The sequence below is a fragment of the Abramis brama genome (genome assembly GCF_963993115.1).
Source record: "Abramis brama genome assembly, chromosome: 13".
Lineage (NCBI taxonomy): Eukaryota > Metazoa > Chordata > Actinopteri > Cypriniformes > Leuciscidae > Abramis > Abramis brama.
The window spans coordinates 24,380,310-24,401,344 of record NC_139975.1 but is presented as its reverse complement, the minus strand read 5'-3'; the positions used below and the strand labels follow the sequence as shown (position 1 = coordinate 24,401,344).

The following is a 21,035-nucleotide window of genomic DNA, read 5'->3' as shown; positions in this document are numbered from 1 at the left end:
GTTCAAAAACTCTCTGTATATGTAGGCAGTGGATCTTTTAAACCTTTAAACTGGGACGTAGTGCTTCAGTAATCCATTTTCACATAAGATATTGCCTGTTATGTAGCTGAGCAAAAATGAAGGATGCATGGCCTTCTCTCTTAAATTTGCACTTTTTTTTTGCATGCACTTATGAATAAAATATCACAACCTGCATAGATTAACATTTTCTATATCTGAATTACGGAGATCCAGCATGTTTTCAGAGATTACGTCCAGTGCTTCTGGTTGTTTAGACCAGCAGCAAAACACTTTGGCCATGAGCCAGAGAGCGGCACTGAATGAATGTGCCAGCCTCCAGGCAGTCGGGAGACAAATATTAGTGCAGCAGAAGGAGGGTGAAATGGGGCACTTGGACACCATCCAATGCCTCACCATTCCCATCTACTGCAACATCCCATATATGATTACGATCTGTCTTCCGTTACGGTCACACTTCTCAGTGTTGCCGCCGGATTGGACATCGTTTGGCTCCTGTAAATTAGAAACTACATTGTAGGGTAGAAACACAATAGGGCTACATTCACACAGTAGGTTTCACTAAATATGGTTCTGTTCATACACAGTTCAGTTTCAAGAGAGAATAACAAATGCATTATATAACTGAACTGACTCCCTTAAGGCCGGTTCAATGCGTTTCTGCTGTTAAAAACGCGAGATGTAGGTCAGAGGAACTGAAAAAGTGCAAGGTCTAGAGATGCATTTTTAAAAAGCTTAACTTCTTAAATGCCGTGTCATGCTAGAGACGTGAGCGCTATGGTTAAAGGTGCAGTAAGTGATTTATGAGAATCATTGTTGAACACGGTTGATATTTGAAATCAACCCAAACACACACACCCCTCCTTTCAATGAGAGAGTGGATGTTGGCTGATCATAGCTGAAGCGAAAGCAAAATAAAGCTTTTGCGAAAAATAAAGTGAACATGATGAACGAACGACAAGGAGGAATAGAAAGTCTTTCTTCAAATCTCTCCTCCCTCATCATAAGTTGATTGGCTGATTGGCTTCGATATCGCTTACTGCACCTTTAAAGATGGCATGTTTACAATGAAAAACAACACTTTCTGTGTGATCGGACCCTAAGTCTAAGACCCTAAGGCATTTAGCATACAGTTAAAAAATCAATTCATCAATGAAATGTTTTACAATTTTTCGCACAATTTGTTATTTTGTTGATAAATTAAAACGAATTAGAAAAATGCAAAATGGAAAAGTTTTGGACTGAAATAAGTCCAGTTATTTGTATTAATTGTGTATAATTCTTATTTTTTATTATTATTATACATTTTCCTGTCACACAATAGGTATTGTGTGGCCATAGATTGAGAAAAGGAGAGGGAGACTAGTCTAAGCAGTTTATGCAACAGAGCCCAGGGCAATTTGATAGTCATACCTGTTGTCAATCTCAAAGCCTGACAGAAAACTGTTCTCTTGCTAATTTGACGACTACTCTGTTTATGTCTCCAGAGGTCCGATCAGAAGAGAGGAGGATACTGGAGTGGGCCGGCTGTGTTCAGAGCCTGACGGTGGGCGTAGCTCCAGTCGTGGTGGTGATAGCCAGCGTGTGCACGTTCACTCTTCACATGGCTCTGGGTTATGATCTCACGGCAGCACAGGTTAAGCCATATTTCTGCTTTTTCGCTCTCTATCCGAGACTCCTAAAACAACAGCGAACTTGAACTCACAGAGACCTGTTTTCATTTCTGTCACAACGCGCAGGCCTTCACCGTTGTTGCTGTTTTCAACTCCATGACCTTTGCCCTAAAGGTCACGCCCTTGGCAGTGCGTGCTTTATCCGAGGGATCCGTGGCTGTGAAACGATTTCAGGTCAAAAACACATCCACATCCACACAAGAACCAGAAATGACTGATCTGCCATGATTTACTCGCCCTCATGTTTTTCCAAACATTAATTACTTTCAGTGGAACACAAAAGATACATTTTGAAGAACATCCAGATGGCTCTTCTCCAGTAAAATGAAATAAATAGGGAATGGGACTCCAAAAATGACAAAAAAATTTATATAACCCTATAAAGCCTATTGTATCATATTTTATACACAAATCTCTAAATTATCAACATGATCAAAACTTTGCTGAAAAACCTGTTGTTGTAGATATTCGAGCTATCAAAAATACACGGAGGCGGGATTGTTGCTTTAGACCAAAACAGTTGCATGTTTATTCTCGACTTCTGCGCCGGAATAACGCTTCAACAAATCTCAAACTCTCTCGCTTCTTAAAGGAGACTTGCCAAATATGCATGTGTGTCTATGCTGGTGATGTGTGAATTATGGATCAGTGATGTGTGGGTTGCTCGTATCTGCCCCCACATTGTACACAATTTGTTGCATGGTTTCTGTCACCTGATTGATAGCTCATACTTTTTTAACAAGTAAAAGTGCTTTTAATTGTAATTTAGTATAATTCTAAAACATCCACTTTTAGATTGTGATTCAAGTGTCTTTTATTGATATTTATAAATCAAATGTAAGAATAAATTTGCTCAAGATGAACACTCACTGGATTTGAGCAACTTGATTATCCAACATTATTTTTTATTTTTTTTAAATCATGTTAAAATGTGAGTATCAAATATGATTGATCAGGCTTTTGAGGAACGTTTTGTTTATCTCGCAATCATCATCATTTTGCATTACGTTATATACCCCCCCCCCCCCCATTTAAAAACTACAGAGCTTTGATCATAAAACCAAGCATTTAAATATCATCTTACTAAGACATATTAGGAGATATAGACTGACATTTATATCTATATTTATAACTTATATTTATATGCATTTCATGTTAGTAGTCTGCTTTACTGTTATTAACATGATTATTGATTAACATTACAAGCTATCAGAGCATATTTTTGCTCAGTTTGGGTCTCTGAATAAAACTGAGGTGTATTTTTTTCCTCCTTGAGAATGAGCTCCATATTCTCATATATCATACTATTATAGACATACAATGTCAAATATGATACTAAAGAAAAAAGAAAAAACACATATACAAACTTTTTCTAAAGGTTCATTAAACTTTTCCCTTTCAAAACTATTTATTTCATACGTCAAGCTTAAAAATCATCACCTCTGCTGTAGTTCTCAAACCTCAATAATGCTCAAATTCACAATCGTTGCACTGGACTACTTTTATGCTATTTTTGTGTGCGCTCTATTCACTTTCATGGAAGAGCAGACTGGACATTCTGCATTATTTCTACTTTTGTGTTCACAGAATTTCATGTTAAAACAACATGATGGTGAGTAAATAATGACAGAATTTGGTAACACTTAAGTTTAGGGTCCAATTCTCACTATTAGCTAGTTTCTGATTAGCATGCATATTACTACGATATTGGCTGTTTATTAGTACTTATAAAGCACATATTAATGCCTTATTCTGCAGGACCAGATTCTACATCCCTTAATCCGACCCAGTACCTATTAACAACTACCTTACTAACTATTAATAAAAAGTAATTAGAAGTTTACTGAGGCAAAAGCCGTAGTTAATAGTGAAAATTGGACCCTAATCTAAAGTGTGACCCAGAATTTTTCTTATGGGAGAACTATTCCTTCAAAGTATTGTTTACCAAAAAAGTTTGATGTTCCCGGTGTTAATGCCTCCGCTTTTGCCCACAGAAGCTCTTCATGATGGAGGATCGGGAGCTGATCTCGGTCAAAACGGAAGATCCCTATAATGCGGTGGAGTTTAAAGATGCCACACTGGCCTGGGAGAAGACCTGCGGCTCACAGGGGAAAAAGAGCCGAGTTCAGCAGAAAAGAGGAGGAATGAGGAGGCTTTTGAGGAGGGAGAAACTGAGCTTGTACATCAGCACAGAGGAGAGTAAAGGAAAGAGCGAGGAACCCAACGCAGAGCACCTTCTCACACACATGGAGCAGGAGAGCCCGCAGAGCACCATCTCCTCATCCCAGAGCATCCGACCGCCGCTGCACAAAACCCTGCACCGCATAGACCTGAGCATCCGCAAGGTACTGTCATAGGTCATCTGCACATCTTTCACCTTCATTAAGCTTTTCATGGGCGGCTCAAACCTTGCCTGCAAGAAAACTGAATAGAGGGCTCCTGTAGTTTTTCAAAACTTTAATTAAACTCACTCTAGTTTCACATCATTTTGACTTGATTTGACGGCCTGCTTTCTGCGCTGTGCACCCAGGGCTCACTGGTGGGGGTTTGTGGTGGAGTCGGCAGTGGAAAGAGCTCACTGTTATCTGCTCTCCTGGGACAGGTGAGAAATTACATGCACTACCATTCAAAAGTTTGGGGTCAGATTTATTTTAATTTTTTTTAATGAATACTTTTATTCAGCAAGGATGCATTAAATCGATCAAAATAGTCAGTAATGACATTTAAGATGTTACAAGATTCAAATAAATGCTGTTCTTTTAAACTTTCTTTGGAGCTTGACAGCTGTTGTTTAACAGAAAAGAGAAGCATTTCACCTTATGAGTTCTACTGAGAAAATAACAGCATATGGGTTTGGCACGGAATTAGAGTAAATAATGAAAAACGTTTATTTTTTATAACCACCCCTTTCACCATCATCAACCAGCCTGGACATCAACCAGCTGGTCTTCTCAGCAGGGTGAAAGCAGATGTATAGGTTTGATTCTTCGCCTTCTGTCTAGATGACCCTTCTCGGCGGCTCAGTAGCTGTAAATGGAGGATTCGCATATGTTGCTCAACAGGCTTGGATCCTCAACGATTCCCTCAGGGAGAACATCCTGTTTGGAAAACAATATGTTGAGGAAAAGTAAGGAGCTTTATCCATGCAAGTGTAAGTTGTGCATACAAATGACTTGGGCCTTTCTTCTAAAATTAAACAAGTTTTGTGCTCATCTCTCACCAGGTACAATGCTGTTCTGGAGGCATGCTGTTTATTCCCTGATATTACTGAGCTACCATATGGCGATATGACTGAGGTATAATGCTCCTAATATAATCTCTGTCCTCGACAAACACAAAGTACAAGGTCGTGCAAATCTCACTTGTATGATATCCATATTACTTTTTCAATTGTAAATAGCCTTGAACAAATGGTGTATAATCATGACTGTGGCTGTAACTGAGTTATCTGCTGTAGATAGGAGAGAGAGGAGCCAACCTGAGCGGCGGCCAGCGGCAGAGAGTGAGTCTGGCACGTGCGCTGTACAGCGAGAGACCCATCCTTCTGCTCGATGACCCCCTCAGCGCCGTAGACACTCGTGTGGGCTCACACCTATTCCACAGCGCCATCCGCCCCGCTGCCAAGGGCAGGACTGTCATCTTCGTCACGCACCAACTGCAGGCAAGAGGCTTATGAATGCACGTGATGTACCACGAGAGAGCATAGACGTATCGCAGACTGGGACAGGTGGCGTCGAACTCGTCCACCAAGTTCCACTGAGAATATATACGTTTTTGAATCGAATATGGTTTAGTGCAGTGCTTTATTGTGAAGGCCGTTGTTAGGCAATCCTTTCAGCCACTATAATTATAATACAGCATGGCTTTAAATACCTTTTTCCTCTTATAAAATATTTATTTATTTATTAAATATTTATTTAAGCCAATACCAATAAGCCTGTTTGTTTATTTAATATGAATACAATTTTTGTATTATTTATATACCATTTATTTTTATTTTAGTTGAACAAAATGTTAGTTTAGTAAGTTTATGTGCCCTTGTGATTAAATAAAAATCATATTTATCTTTTAGTAGCATTTTTATTTCAGTTTTTGTTTTAATCATTTTAGTACTTTATCTTAAACTTATTTTATTTCAGTTAGTTGCCGAGGCAACATTTCTAATTTTCTTTAAGTTTAATTGTTTTTAAGTTTAAGTTAATTAAAAAAAACATGTTTTATTATATTTCAGCTTTATTTAAATTAACAAAAACGATATTTTAATAATTTCAGTTAACAATAACACTGCCGCTAACTGATAGATGGCACATATTTAAATTCTGTTCTGTTTTGTCTAAATAAAAAGTGAAGAATTAAACACTAAAAATTAAAATTAAACATTTTAAATGCTATAACATTAAAATGTGCATTATAAAAAAAAAATGATATTTGTTTTTTATTGAATTTATTTGCTAAAGATTACTTAAATTAGTTTTAAGTGAGCATTAGATGACGGAAAGGTAAAAAATAGAGGAAATGAGCTGCACAATTTAGAATTCAACTATAAATCCAATATTGACTGTTACTAATACATAAAAAATGTCTAATATTAGCTGATAACTGATAATATCAATATGTCATCCCTATTAAAAATATTAAAGACATAAAGATTTCCCTCAACACATTATTTAATTTAATTTTATATCATTATTATTTTGTTATTTTTCTTTTTTCTTTAATGTCTTCTACTCTATGATATTATTATGCTTAGATTTAGGTTAATGTAACATAAGGTCTCCTAACTCTGTTTTATGACACTCTATGTCCTTTCCCCCGGGTGTGTTTATTCTACAGTACTTGCCAGAGTGTGATGAGTTGGTGTTAATGAAGGACGGCCAGATAGCAGAGCACGGCACACACACCCAGCTGATGGAGAAAGGCCGAGACTACGCTGCCCTTTTCAACAGCGTGCAGCAAGAGGTATGCGATATGCCGCCTATGGGAAAACACCAGGGTCACACACTCACAAAACATCCTACATCACCCACTGCAAAATTCATGAACCATGGGCTGCAGAGCTGCTGGCTTTGAAATGTTAATTTACGCTGTGTTTTTGTAATTTATTAGTGAATTGATCTGTGGGAGTAACAGCCGAGGGACATTGTCACTGATCTCTGTATTAATGACCCAACAGCCGTTGTTCTGGCGCATTCAGTTGCAGGTTGCTCTTTACCAGGTCTCGCTCTTTCTCTTTATTCTGTTCATCTGTCATCCAGAACCTGGTGAGGAAGAACCTGAAAAACAAGCAGAGGGCAGAGGAGGAGAGCAGCCTGCGGTCCCTTCATGTCAATGATGCAGCCAAGCCGCACGCCGAGAGCAAAGGAGGTGAGAGTTGTTTAATCCAGCACTTCTCAGCTGGCTTTGCATTGAATCCACATTGCATTTCAAGTGGTGACACCATCAACCCATCACCAGTACAAAAAAGTAACAAGAAATTACTTTGGAGTCAAACGTTGAAAATGGCAAAAAAAAAACTGTATATGCAGATTTATTTATGTATACAATATATACACTCACCTAAAGGATTATTAGGAACACCATACTAATACTGTGTTTGACCCCCTTTCACCTTCAGAACTACCTTAATTCTACGTGGCATTGATTCAACAAGGTGCTGAAAGCATTCTTTAGAAATGTTGGCCCATATTGATAGGATAGCATCTTGCAGGTGATGGAGATTTGTGGGATGCACATCCAGGGCACGAAGCTCCCGTTCCACCACATCCCAAAGATGCTCTTTTGGGTTGAGATCTGGTGACTGTGGGGGCCATTTTAGTACAGTGAACTCATTGTCATGTTCAAGAAACCAATTTGAAATGATTCGAGCTTTGTGACATGGTGCATTATCCTGCTGGAAGTAGCCATCAGAGGATGGGTACATGGTGGTCATAAAGGGATGGACATGGTCAGAAACAATGCTCAGGTAGGCCGTGGCATTTAAACGATGCCCAATTGGCACTAAGGGGCCTAAAGTGTGCCAAGAAAACATCCCCCACACCATTACACCACCACCACCAGCCTGCACAGTGGTAACAAGGCATGATGGATCCATGTTCTCATTCTGTTTACGCCAAATTCTGACTCTACCATCTGAATGTCTCAACAGAAATAGAGACTCATCAGACCAGGCAACATTTTTCCAGTCTTCAACTGTCCAATTTTGGTGAGCTCGTGCAAATTGTAGCCTCTTTTTCCTATTTGTAGTGGAGATGAGTGGTACCTGGTGGGGTCTTCTGCTGTTGTAGCCCATCCGCCTCAAGGTTGTGCATGTTGTGGCTTCACAAATGCTTTGCTGCATACCTCGGTTGTAACGAGTGGTTATTTCAGTCAAAGTTGCTCTTCTATCAGCTTGAATCAGTCGGCCCATTCTCCTCTGACCTCTAGCATCAACAAGGCATTTTCGCCCGTAGGACTGCCGCATACTGGATGTTTTTCCCTTTTCACACCATTCTTTGTAAACCCTAGAAATGGTTGTGCGTGAAAATCCCAGTAACTGAGCAGATTGTGAAATACTCAGACCGGCCCGTCTGGCACCAACAACCATGCCACGCTCAAAATTGCTTAAATCACCTTTTCTTACCCATTCTGACATTCAGTTTGGAGTTCAGGAGATTGTCTTGACCAGGACCACACCCCTAAATGCATTGAAGCAACTGCCATGTGATTGGTTGATTAGATAATTGCATTAATGAGAAATTGAACAGGTGTTCCTAATAATCCTTTAGGTGAGTGTGTTATTATAAATGTTTATATGAATATTATATGTTGATCATTAAAAATGTACTTTAAATTGGCAGTTAACAAAAATACATTAACATAACAGGACCATGATATAAGCTGAATAGACAAAAATGTTTACTCTACAACTATGTACTAAAAATGATCCCCGTTCACACGGATCTGTGCAAATAACTAAAAAGGCTGTATTATGCATGCCAGACCAGTAGTTGTCGATGTCACTTTGTCAAGAAACACCCCACGAACACGTAATACGCATGCGTGAACATGTAATACGCGTACGCATGACGTCGCCGTTTTTACAAATTCCCGTTTTTGTTGTTTACACGGTCAATAAACCTTGCACTATGAGACCCGTTTTCACAATCTTGCGTTTTCAGGCCATCAAAACGCAATTGTCGTGTAAATGACTGTCCAAAACGTATAAAAAGTTTCCTTTTTTCAGTTGAAAACGGTGTCGTGCAAAAAACTAATTTTTGTCCTTCGAGAGAAAACACAGACGCTCAAACTTTTAAAACAAATCTAGGTCTTGCTCACATTCGCTGATCTGAAATGATGCAAACACAAGCCTAGTTGATACAAACATCCCATGACTGTTATACTAAATATAAACCACCCAGCAAATAAATTGATCTTTTGTAGTTTGTTCAGATGTTTGGCTAGCCAACGTGTGACCTATCTTGGGGTCGTGGCCTAGCAGTTGAGAAGCGCTGGATTAATCTGAGAACAACAGTCTGAGTTTAGCTGAGCTAATATTGGTGGATGAGTCACACTTCTTTGTTGTTCTTCTCTGTCTCTTTCTGTTGTTTGATGTGCACCTCACAGAGCAGCTCATGCAGGCGGAGGAAAAGGGGACCGGGGCCGTGGCCTGGCCCGTGTATGCTGCTTACATCAAGGCTGCCGGAGGCCCGCTGGCCTTCATTGTGAACATCCTCCTCTTCCTCTTCACCACAGGCAGTATCGCCTTCAGCAACTGGTGGCTGAGTCACTGGATCAGGCAGGGCAGCGGGGTAAACCAATCTCACTGCTTTGACTTTCTGCCATTTAAAGGGATTGTTCAGCCAACAATAAGAACTCTGTCATCAGTTACTCACCTGCACGACTCTTTCTTCTGTGGAAAACAAAATGAGAATTTCTGATCAGTGTGAATTAATTAACCAACCAATGCACTGGAAAGATCTCACTCAAAAGAATAATTAGTTTCCTTGGTTCGTACTTGCTCACACTCTTCAGTTTCATAGAAGAAAGTAAGTCTTTACAGGTTTAGAAACGCCATAATGGTGAAACAATGATGACAATTTTCCTTTTTGGGTGAATTATTCCTTTAAGGCAAGGCAACGCCAGCTTGAATCACTGACTTTTGGTGCTCAGCTGAAATGAACATCAATCCCGAAACTAATTAGAAGTGCCAGACTCCACACGATTTACTCAGAGGGACAATCACGGCAACAGATGTTGCCGTTAACTCGCATTCTGTAAAATAATTGAGACTGGGACCGGTGCACACAGTTCAGCTTGTATGTTGGGAATCTCTAGGGACGGATCATGTTTCCAAGGTAATGTTCGTTTGTCCCTGCAGAATTCCTCACTGCTGCAGGGGAACGAGACCGCCGAGAGCGATAGCATGCGGCTGAATCCGCACATACAGTACTACTCCAGGGTGTACGTCTTGTCCATGGGGGCGGCGCTCTTCCTGAAGACCGTGCGAGGGCTGGTGTTCGTCAAGGTAATCTGGAGTTTATTGTCAGCGAAGTTAGCGCACGAGATTCCTCTGTTCAGGCTTCCTGCTGAATTTTTCATCAAACGCTTGGGTCCTTAGGCAGATGCATTTCCTCTTTGCTCATGTACTATTCATCACTGCCTGAATCTACCTGAGAGTACCAGCTTAATCTGTCATGGGGGGAATCGCAATTAATGCCTTTTTCCCACAGCGAAACCGATATGTTATTGATATGGTATAGTTTCAGTTTAATTTTCACACTAAATCCTTGCTCTGCAATCCATGACATTGGCAAGTGTCCACTTTTTTTCTCTTTCTCATCCTTTCTGTCTCCTTCATTTTTTCTGCAGTTTAATTGAAATTGCCTGCAGGCTAAATCCATTTATCTGTCCAGTGTCTTGACTTTGAGCTGGAGGGGTTGTGTGTGCGTGTCCCATCAGGACCCTGTGCCCCCTTCTCCATTAAGCAGACCCGACAGCACATTAGAGAGGTTATGTGTCTGTGTAATTGTGTGCCACTTGTATTCACTAATTCCTCGATGATGGCTAATCTCTTTTACCCGAAGGTACAGTAAGATAGCAAATTTGGGAACTTTACATATTCTATTATTGGAATGAATTTGTCCCCTTGTGCCAGAAACCATTAAATCCAAATGTACTTGCATTATGAAGCCATGTATGTGAGAATATCTGTACTTATGCAACCATGTGTTTATATGTGCTGCAGTTCTACCTCAGGGCAGTGATGACGTTCATAATTTAGTACGCCTCATTTGTGTGTTAGATCGTGTTAGATAGTGCTGGGGGTAACGTCATGACTACTCTGGATACGATCTGTGGAATGTGCCTAAACTAGACCACTTTCATTCTAATTAAAGAAGCTGTTTTCATGAGAAGTGCCCTTTGTGGCGCGGCATGCCTAAGGCCTTGTTTACACTGTCAGGGAAATGTGACCAAATTCAGATTTTTTGCTCATATGTGATACAGATCGGATGAGTTCTATGACAGTGTAAACAGGAAAAAAACGCATGCATTCGGATATGTGCCAATGCGACTGTAATGTAAACAGGCAGATCGGATTTTCTGAGGCATTAGGCAACGTCTTCGCAGTTTAATTACGAGAGAAACCCCGACGCGCTTCTGCAAAGGGACGGATGGCCCGACGAAACTTCGTAGTGTGTCGTCGTAGGAGAGGAATGTGGACAAACGTTGACACAACATATCAAAGGTTGGCTTGCTCATCCTAAAATTTCAGATCCACTGCTTCTCGTTAAAGCCCGCCACAATACGCTCCCACCAGTCCTGAGATATGCAATGATTACTGCTGATTAAATTAACAGGACACTTCACCTAACCTTCATTTTTATTTGATAGACTCGATTTAGTCTTTAATGCAAAATAATAATAATAATAATAATAAATAAATCAATAAAACATTTTATTTTGAAATATGGTATTTCATTATTTTGATTAGGGTTACACATACTGACCCTGTTAAGCTGAATAGTTGAACTAAATGACATTTGAATAGCACTATAACATCATAAATAAATAAAAAAAGATAATCTTGTATGCCTAAGATTGTGTGTGCAAAGAATCTATTATTATATGCATAATTTAGCAAATTGTTTAGAATAGCAAAGCAACACAATCATAAGACATTAATTTCAGCTGAAAAAGGAAGGCAGGCCAAAACGGCAAGAATGCTGGAAGTAAGGGTGTGATTGATCTGGCACTGATCGTTATCAGCCGATAGGAGTTAAAGCAAAAAAAAATCTTTTGATTGAAAAATTGTCCTCGACCAAACCCCATTCCACATCCTGTCACACACACAGTTTAAGAGCAGTTTTTTTCTTCTTGTAATTAGGAGTATAGTGAGTACATGCTTTACCTTCACAAATGAAATACTCAAAAAACATTTGCATTTAAAGAAAGCACTTTTCGTCCTCCTCCGCCTCATAATCATGGTGATGTCTGGCGAACTTCGCATATATTGCAGAGCTAGCATCAATCATATTTTGCATTTGTCCATCTGTGCAAGAGAATTTAACCCTTTAAACATGCGTGATGTTTCAGATAGTATGGCAAGTGTAAACGCATGAAACGGATATGGGTCACAATTGAAAGAACGTGTAAACGGACGGTCAAAAAAATCGGATATAGGCAACAAATCAGAATTGGGCATCAAGACCTGCAGTGTAAACGAGGCCTAAGTGTGCCTACTGTTGATGATGCCTGCTTTCAATTTCTGACGCACTGCACAGCGATCCCAACCACTTTATTTCCCCCTGACTTAAAATGACAAAATTATTTTATTTATATATTATATTTATTTGTTATACACTATTGTTTAAATCTTTTGGGTCAGTAAGATTTTTTTAATGACTTTGAAAGAAGTCTCTTATGCTCAACAAGGCTGTGTTTTGATCAAAAATACAGTAAAAAACTAGCCTGACTACGTCAGACTTCGTACTTCCGCTCAATTTCAGTTCGCTCCTGTACTCAGTCTGAGATAGCGACCGTTTTCGCCGTTTTCCTCCGGCCTCAAAACAGCCGGCCAATCAACGAACAGAGGGCGGGCTGAGAGCCGTGACGTAGACGCTGATTGTACCGTGGATGCGTAGATTTACTTCACATAATCTGCAAAAGTCGTTCACAGCCATGTTCACTCCGGTATTTCGCTCGATGGTTTTGTTTTCGCATCATACATGTGTTTACAGTGGAAGTTAGATGCGGCTGAGCATGCGCATAACACATGCCATAACCAAACGTTATGTGATTGGCTTACGGGTAACCAATGATTTTAAACTTCAGACAAGATAAAATAAATATGTAATTACACTGTAACAATGACACCTTAAAATAAAGTGTAACTGAAATCTTTTGTAACACTACACGTCTTTACTGTTTGATGCAGTCTTGCTGAATAAAAGTATTATTTTCTTTAAAAAACAAAAAAACAAAAGCGTACTTGGTTCACCCAGAAAAGATAATTCTGTCATTAATTACTCGCCCTCATGTCGTTCCAAAACCGTAAGACTTTCGTTCATCTTCTGATCACAAATGAAGATCTTTTTAATGAAATCTGAGAGCTTTCTGTCCCTCCATTGAGAAGCAACGAGAAGTTAACCCCAGAAAGTTAGTAAATGCATCTTTAAAGTAATTCATGTGACTCTAGTGGTTTAACCTCAGTTTTATGAAGTGACGTGAGTGCTTTGTTTGTGCAAAAAACATAATTTAACTACTTTATTTACAAAATATTAATCTCTGTTGCGCGTTCACGCAACAATGTCTACTCTCGTGTTTAGTCATTTAGTGTGGTGCTCTTGTGAACGCACGTTGGAGATTAATATTTTGAAGTGGTAAATTATGTTTTTTCCGCAAACAAAGCACTACAGTCGCTTTATAAAATTAAGGTTGAACCACTGGAGTCACATGGATTACTTTAATGATGTCTTTACTACCTTTCTGGGGATTCAAAGTGGTAGTTGTCGATGAAGGGACAGAAATCTCTCAGATTTCATCAAAATATCTTCATTTGTGTTCAGAAGATGAACGACTTACATGGTTTTGAACGACACGAGGGTGAATAATTAATGACAGAATTGTAATTTTTGGGTCAACTATCCCTTTAAACCTTTTGCTGTTCTACAAAGTATTTTTTTTTATACCAGCGTACCGTATATCTGTTAACAAAGAAATTCCCCTATTTTACTGTGGCTGAAGTTGATTGATCATTGCTTAGTGATGCCAGACTCGAGCAGTATTGGTCACTTCCAGTGTAATGTCTCGTCTGGACCTCACAGAGCTCAGGCGAAAGCATTTCTGTATGCTTGCCAAGGTTTCCCTTCCATATAATCTAGCTATTATGGCTGTTTAAATGTTTGTTTACATCCCTGACCTGTTTATTTGCATTGTAGACCCTAACTAAAGCATTTTATAGGTTTTTAAATCACCGGCCCATTTATTAGCATTTTTGCTGCGTTCATGCATTATTAACACTGTTGTGTGTGTGTGTGTGTGTTGTTGTTGTTGCAGTGCACTGTGCGGGCAGCCTCGGTTCTGCATGATAAACTATTTAAGACTCTACTTCTGAGCCCCATGCGCTTTTTCGACACAACACCCCTGGGACGCATTCTCAACCGATTCTCCAAGGACATGGATGAGGGTGAGGAACCTCTCTCTCTCTTTCTCAGTTCACAAATCCTTTTCAAATGCGGGATGACGGGGGCGTCTCAAAGAGTTTTGATGTCTCGCTCTCTCACACGTTGGCTCTCTATTCTTCCTCTTTGCATAGTTGACGTGAGGCTGGCTATGCAAGCCGAAATGCTGCTCCAGAATGTGACACTAGTGCTGTTCTGTCTGGCAATGGTTGGCATTGTGTTTCCGTGGTTCCTGTTCTCCATCATTCCTTTAGGGGCGTTCCTCTTCATTGTCAACCGAATCTCCAGGTTTGGTCTATCAGATTTATTCAAAGAAACCAATAGTTGAGCTGTGTGAAAGACTGGTAATCAGGCTAAATCTGCCAAAAATGATGTACTAGATAAGAAAATTAACTTTTTCTATATATTCATTTTATTATACAGGTAATATTTTAATAAAAAATATGTATTAAAGGTTTAGTTCTGTCATTAATTACTCACCCTCATGTCGTTCCAAACCCGTAAGACTTTTGGAACGACATGATGGTGAGTAATTAATAACAGAATTTAGATTTTTTGGTTGAACTATCCCTTTAAGAAAATAGAAACTAAAATAATTGTGTATAAATATAATAAAATATGTTTATATATAAAGATTTTTGAGAGGTACATAAAATTGTGCTGTTCTGTCTGGCAATGGTTGGCATTGTGTTTCCGTGGTTCCTGTTCTCCATCATTCCTTTAGGGGCGTTCCTCTTCATTGTCAACCGAATCTCCAGGTTTGGTCTATCAGATTTATTCAAAGAAACCAATAGTTGAGCTGTGTGAAAGACTGGTAATCAGGCTAAATCTGCCAAAAATGATGTACTAGATAAGAAAATGAACTTTTTCTATATATTCATTTTATTATACAGGTAATATTTTAATAAAAAATATGTATTAAAGGTTTAGTTCTGTCATTAATTACTCACCCTCATGTCGTTCCAAACCCGTAAGACTTTTGGAACGACATGATGGTGAGTAATTAATAACAGAATTTAGATTTTTTGGTTGAACTATCCCTTTAAGAAAATAGAAACTAAAATAATTGTGTATAAATATAATAAAATATGTTTATATATAAAGATTTTTGAGAGGTACATAAAATTGCTGTAATTTCTAAACATATTTTACATAATATTTGACCATTTTTTATGTTTAAATATGTCAGCAATTTTATGTACCTCTCAAATCTTTATAATGACCACTAGTTCTGGCCATTGTGATACAAAATTAGTTTCTCTCTTTGAAGTGAAATGTGTTCAGATGTGTCCTTTTGCTCTAAAAAGACAACAGAACCACCCTCATGCATGTATTTTCAAAGAATCTGTCTTGCGTATCAAGGGCAGGTTTGTCCTCATTCACATGGCCTCTTTTTAAGAAAAGTATAATTCATTACTGACATTATTCACAAGCCATGCCTTTTTTATATATGCACTTACAAGCTAAAATTAGGCTAGTTTTTCATCAGTAATGGCCTCTGCCTCTGCCTTACACTGCAGATAGACTCTGCTGTCCTGTCTGCGATAGCGCTGACGTGTGAAAGGCCTCATAAAGCCCCGTATAAATCAGTCCAGAAGCCAGAAAGGACTGCAGCTCAGCCAGGAAGATCCCCTCAGTCTCACTATTATTGTCCCCTGCGGGCCTCCATCTCGCCACTAACCTGTCACATCACAGGCAGTTCTGTGAGCCACAAAGATAAGCAGATGAGATGAGCCAGAGCTTTGATCAAAACTCAGCCGTATATCGCTGCTCATATTCCATGACTGGGTGACTTTTTGTCAGGGACTGAAAATATATAAATATATAAATAAATGTACTTTTCCGATTGTCCTTTTTACCCAAAGGGTTCTCATTCGTGAGCTGAAGCGCCTGGAAAATATCAGCCAATCCCCTTTCACCTCTCATATCACCAGCAGTCTGCAAGGACTGTCCACTATCTATGCTTACGGCAGGGGAGCTGACTTCATACACAGGTAATATTCAGACATCATAATGTCCTCCATGACCTTGCAGAACTTTTCACTGAAACGCTGACGTTTTGCTGGGGAAACTTTACTTGAGGTGTTTATGTACCATGGCCCTAGAAGGTATTCTCAAATTTCAAAAAGTCACACTCACAAATGTCATTGCATAAGATAATAATGAAAAATCAAAGACCAATCAAATTTTAGGACTGGAACTAATTGTTTTGTATTGTAATAAAGGTTACAGTTATACACGAATGTACTTAATGAATGCATATATAAGCTACCGCTGAAATGTTTGGTGTCAGTAAGATTTTTTTATTATTATTTTTTTTAAAAGAAATTAATACTTTTCAGCAAGGACACATTAAATTGATCAAAAGTGATGGTAAAGACATTTATAATGTTACAAAAGATTTCTATTTCAGATAAATGCTGTTCTTTTGAACTTTCTATTCATTAATCACTTCCACTTTGGGGCATTTTTGTTTTTGGATTTCCACCTGAATTTGACTAAATGTTCATCCTAACATTTAGTGTCAGGTGTCACTGTACTGAAAACCCAATGAAGTAATGCTTCATAAATAATATTGTATGTGTTTTAAGAATCCTGAATAAAAATCTTTCACGGTTTCCACAAAATATTAAGCAGCACAACTGTTTTCAACATTGATAGTAATAAGAAATGTTTCTTGATCAGCAAATCAGCATATAAGAATAATTTCTGAAGGATCATGTGACACTGAAGACTAAAGTAATGATGCTGGAATTGTATTTATTTTAAATTGTAATAATATTTCACAATATTACTGTATTTTTTGATCAAATAAATGCAGCCTTTGTGAGAATAATAGACGTCTTTCAAAAATATTAAAAACCGACCACAATTTATATATGTAGATGTATTATACAGGTATACAATATTCAAAGTATGTTATAAATAAAATTACAAAATGAGGACTTTAGCTAACTATCTGTTCTATTCCACCAGGAATCAAGCTCTGCTTGACACAAACCAAGCGTGTCACTATCTGTTCAGCTGTGCTATGCGTTGGCTGGCTGTTCGTCTGGATCTCATCAGTATTTCTCTCATCACCACTATAGCCCTCCTCATCGTCTTAATGCACGGCAACATTCCCCCTGCCTACGCGGGCCTGGCCATCTCCTACGCTGTACAGGTGCGCTGCTCTCACAGCCGAGTTGGAGACGTCTTGGAAGCTTGTAGGGCAGGACCGCTGCTTAGCATTGCTTACTATTGCAAATAATTGTTATTCATTGTCCATTTCTTTCCCTTCCCATATCCAGCTGACTGGCCTGTTTCAGTTCACCGTGAGGCTCCTTTCTGAAACCGAAGCCCGATTTACCTCAGTGGAGCGGATCAATCATTACATAAAGGTAGAAGCATCTGTGACACATGCGTGCTGGTTGTGTCGATGGCAAATAGAAAGGGACAGACCATTTGTTATTCAACTGACACAGCTCTCACACAAGACAACAGCTCTTTACTTTGCACAGGCCGCTAAGCCCAGCGGTCAGTGCGCTGCATAGTGAGTCTGCTACATGCCGCTCAGCAGGCTTCATGGGATGCGTTTATTGCCAGCCAGAACATCATAGCTTATGACACAGCTTGTTTCAGAAGACTTTTATCAAAGCAGAACAGTACAGCTGTCTTAGCTGCCGCCCAAGTGGCGGAGAGCATTTTACAGTGAATAATGAAGTCAATAACTCAGTCTGGTTGAGTTCTGAAGGACAAAGTATAAACGTTATACCATTTATTTATTCAGAACCTGGAAAGCGAAGGTCCTCGACAGATTGCCGGATCCGCCGCTCCCGCTTCCAGCTGGCCATCGGGTGGACGAATCACCTTCCAGAATGTGGAAATGCGATATCGGGATGGCCTTCCTCTGGTTCTGAGGAATCTCTCCTTTAGCGTTCTTCCAGAAGAGACCGTAGGGATAGTTGGCAGAACGGGCTCAGGTACACTTGTCTACTTGACTTTTTTAATCCTATCAGATGCTGTTTGTGTTCATCTGTACTGCGAGTCATATTACTGGTGGAGGAAATAGATTGTGACACAGGTTGGTTGTTTTTTCAGGGAAATCTTCACTGGGTGTTGCACTCTTCAGACTAGTGGAGCTCAGCTGTGGATCAATCATCATTGATGGTGTCAACATCGCTCACATTGGTCTGGAGGACTTGAGGAGCAAGCTGTCAGTCATCCCCCAAGAGCCGGTTCTTTTCATTGGTACTGTCAGGTACGGTCCACGTCACTTTACTAAAACTAGCCATGTGCTTTCAGCTGAAGTCCTGAAGTCAAAACGATGCAGTTCACTTTCTTCAGTGTGAAAATTACACTACATTTTATCCATGTGGAATTGATAAGATTGTGAAAAATGGGCATTACATACCAGAATGGAGGGCCAAAACAAAGGCTCTGTTTACACCTCGTGTTAAGATGCGTTTTGTTTGGTCGGATCACAAGTAGACGAAGGAGAGACCTTCCTGTTTACACCTGGTGTTTTAATCCATCTCTTTTGTCCACTTTCAACCACTTCTGTCCTGATTTCTTCGAGGTGGAGGGTCTATGGGCGGGTAAATGTATGTGTTTTTTCAGATCTTTTGATCTAAAGGACAAAATAAGCTCACACAATTTACATATGAACGCACCGAAGACGACAGAAAAAGACACGGAGAACATCAGCTTGTGTTTCTGATCTGACAGCCATAAGATCAGGAATGTTAGAAATGAGGAATGGTAAGAACATTGTGCTCATTGTGCACAGTTTAAATCCCATCTGGCAAGCGCGCTTCCCATAATGTTTACGAGTTAGGTCAGTAGGCGGAGAGTAGGAGATCTTTGTGGCTGTTCAAACATATTCAACCACATGAACGTTTACAATGTGAAAGCAGTCCAGTCTAATGCGTTTTCAACTCCCTCTGAAAGTGGTCAAAAGTGGACAAGCTCCAAACATTTCAGAACCCTGCTTACGCCTGTATTTTGTGTCGTCCACTTGTGATCCGATCGACCAAAACGCATCTTAATACCAGCTGTAAACAGGGCCTAAGTAATTTCAGAAGTTGAGCAAAATCAGCAAATAATTATGTTTTGACGAAAGATTGCCAAGAGAAGCATTTTTTTTCTTTGGAATAACACGCACTTGATGAATCGTGCACAGTAAGACCAGGGTCAGTTTATGTTGACCATGTGGACTAAGTTGCTTATCTCAACTTCAGATCAAATCTGGATCCTTGGAATCACTATACTGATGCACAGATCTGGGAAGCACTGGAGAAAACGCACATTAAGGACATGGTGAGTAAGAGCTGGAGTTTTTGTAATTATTTTCCAAAGGCTAATGTCTTTGAGTAGCTGTGCCTTAGAGGTTGTAATGTGTTGATTTGGTTTCAGGTTAACCAGTTGCCCAATTCACTATATTCAGAGGTGACCGATAATGGAGAGAACTTCTCAGTGGGAGAGAGACAACTTCTATGTGTGGCCAGAGCTCTTCTAAGACACAGCAAGGTAACTGTTAGGATTAACTGGATTAACACTTCTTCTCAGCTTTGCTCTTTAATTAACTACCAATTGGTCATGCAGAAGCAAACGAACATGTTTAAAATGTATTAATATTACCAGGAACTATATTGTGATGATCTGAGGTGATAAGTTCTTATCGCCAACATTTTGTCACAAAACACATTGTGGTTGGCTTAAGCCATGTTTATCTTCTTTTCAAGTGATCCCATATTTAGTGACGCATTTTCTCTTAATTTTCTTGTGTGGTGGCATACATGCACCCAAAAATAAAAAATATATATCTGATTTTCTCACCCTCATGTCGTTCAAAACTTGTATGACTTTCTTTCCTCTGTGGAACATAAGATAACATATTTTGAAGAATGTTGTCAACCAAACAGTTTTACACTTTAAAATTGATAAACCGGTTTATTTTGCTGCCCTAACTCTATTTGATTATATGATTTGTTGCAGTATATTATTTGCATCATTGTTTTTCTCCTGCTGTTGAGAAGCACTGATCTACAATTCTGGTGAATCTCAGTTGTTGTAAAATGGTGAAACATTGCCACCACATGGCAGACAGTGAATGACTCTTGCTAGTATAACATTTGATCCAATCCTTTCTTTTTGTTTTTTAAACTTGCCGATCATGTAATCTTGGGAAGCTTTGCACAAAATGTGCAATGATATCAGAAATGGATAGGATGTAACTGTCTGTACAGAATCCTCACATGGAATTATATCAGGAATTACATTACATCTGTGACACAAAGAAGTTCGCTCAGTTTAATAATCCTCTTCTGGGAAAAATTAGACCAGTGGTTCCTCAACCTTTTTGACTCCAAGATCCTCCATTGTCCACAACAATATTAGAAGAAACAAAACTCTAGTTTAAAAAAAAAAACAAACTTATTTTAATCTATTGGTACTCCTTGTTTCTGTAAATTCTGTAAAAACATATATATAATTAAAATAACGACATCAGGATTCCAGAAGTTTAGGAACTGAATGTTCTTGTCAACCAATGAATTTACGTGACTCGTACAGTTGTTCATAATTTACTGGATAAGGATTAGAATGATTTTTAAATATATTTTTTAATCAAAATTTCTTCTAAATAAAATATCAAAAGTCATTGTGAAGCTCTCTTTGAATTGAGGTCTCTTAGTGACCCCTGTTT

The 21,035-nt window shown here is 39.0% G+C and overlaps 1 protein-coding gene across 1 annotated transcript in view; it reads left to right on the top strand.

The window, feature by feature from the left end:
• LOC311095471 (ATP-binding cassette sub-family C member 5) overlaps nucleotides 1-21,035 on the top strand; it is a 39,837-nt gene that overhangs the window by 16,263 nt on the left and 2,539 nt on the right. Inside the window, exons 8-27 of the mRNA XM_084133995.1 lie at nucleotides 1,506-1,654; nucleotides 1,758-1,865; nucleotides 3,686-4,036; nucleotides 4,222-4,293; nucleotides 4,694-4,818; nucleotides 4,915-4,987; nucleotides 5,149-5,352; nucleotides 6,525-6,650; nucleotides 6,947-7,055; nucleotides 9,294-9,478; nucleotides 10,048-10,194; nucleotides 14,226-14,355; nucleotides 14,485-14,638; nucleotides 16,216-16,344; nucleotides 17,327-17,513; nucleotides 17,641-17,730; nucleotides 18,120-18,312; nucleotides 18,431-18,590; nucleotides 19,570-19,648; nucleotides 19,745-19,858. Coding sequence (XP_083990121.1) covers nucleotides 1,506-1,654; nucleotides 1,758-1,865; nucleotides 3,686-4,036; nucleotides 4,222-4,293; nucleotides 4,694-4,818; nucleotides 4,915-4,987; nucleotides 5,149-5,352; nucleotides 6,525-6,650; nucleotides 6,947-7,055; nucleotides 9,294-9,478; nucleotides 10,048-10,194; nucleotides 14,226-14,355; nucleotides 14,485-14,638; nucleotides 16,216-16,344; nucleotides 17,327-17,513; nucleotides 17,641-17,730; nucleotides 18,120-18,312; nucleotides 18,431-18,590; nucleotides 19,570-19,648; nucleotides 19,745-19,858 — 2,885 coding nt within the window. The remainder of the gene's footprint in view (nucleotides 1-1,505; nucleotides 1,655-1,757; nucleotides 1,866-3,685; nucleotides 4,037-4,221; nucleotides 4,294-4,693; nucleotides 4,819-4,914; nucleotides 4,988-5,148; nucleotides 5,353-6,524; nucleotides 6,651-6,946; nucleotides 7,056-9,293; nucleotides 9,479-10,047; nucleotides 10,195-14,225; nucleotides 14,356-14,484; nucleotides 14,639-16,215; nucleotides 16,345-17,326; nucleotides 17,514-17,640; nucleotides 17,731-18,119; nucleotides 18,313-18,430; nucleotides 18,591-19,569; nucleotides 19,649-19,744; nucleotides 19,859-21,035) is intronic.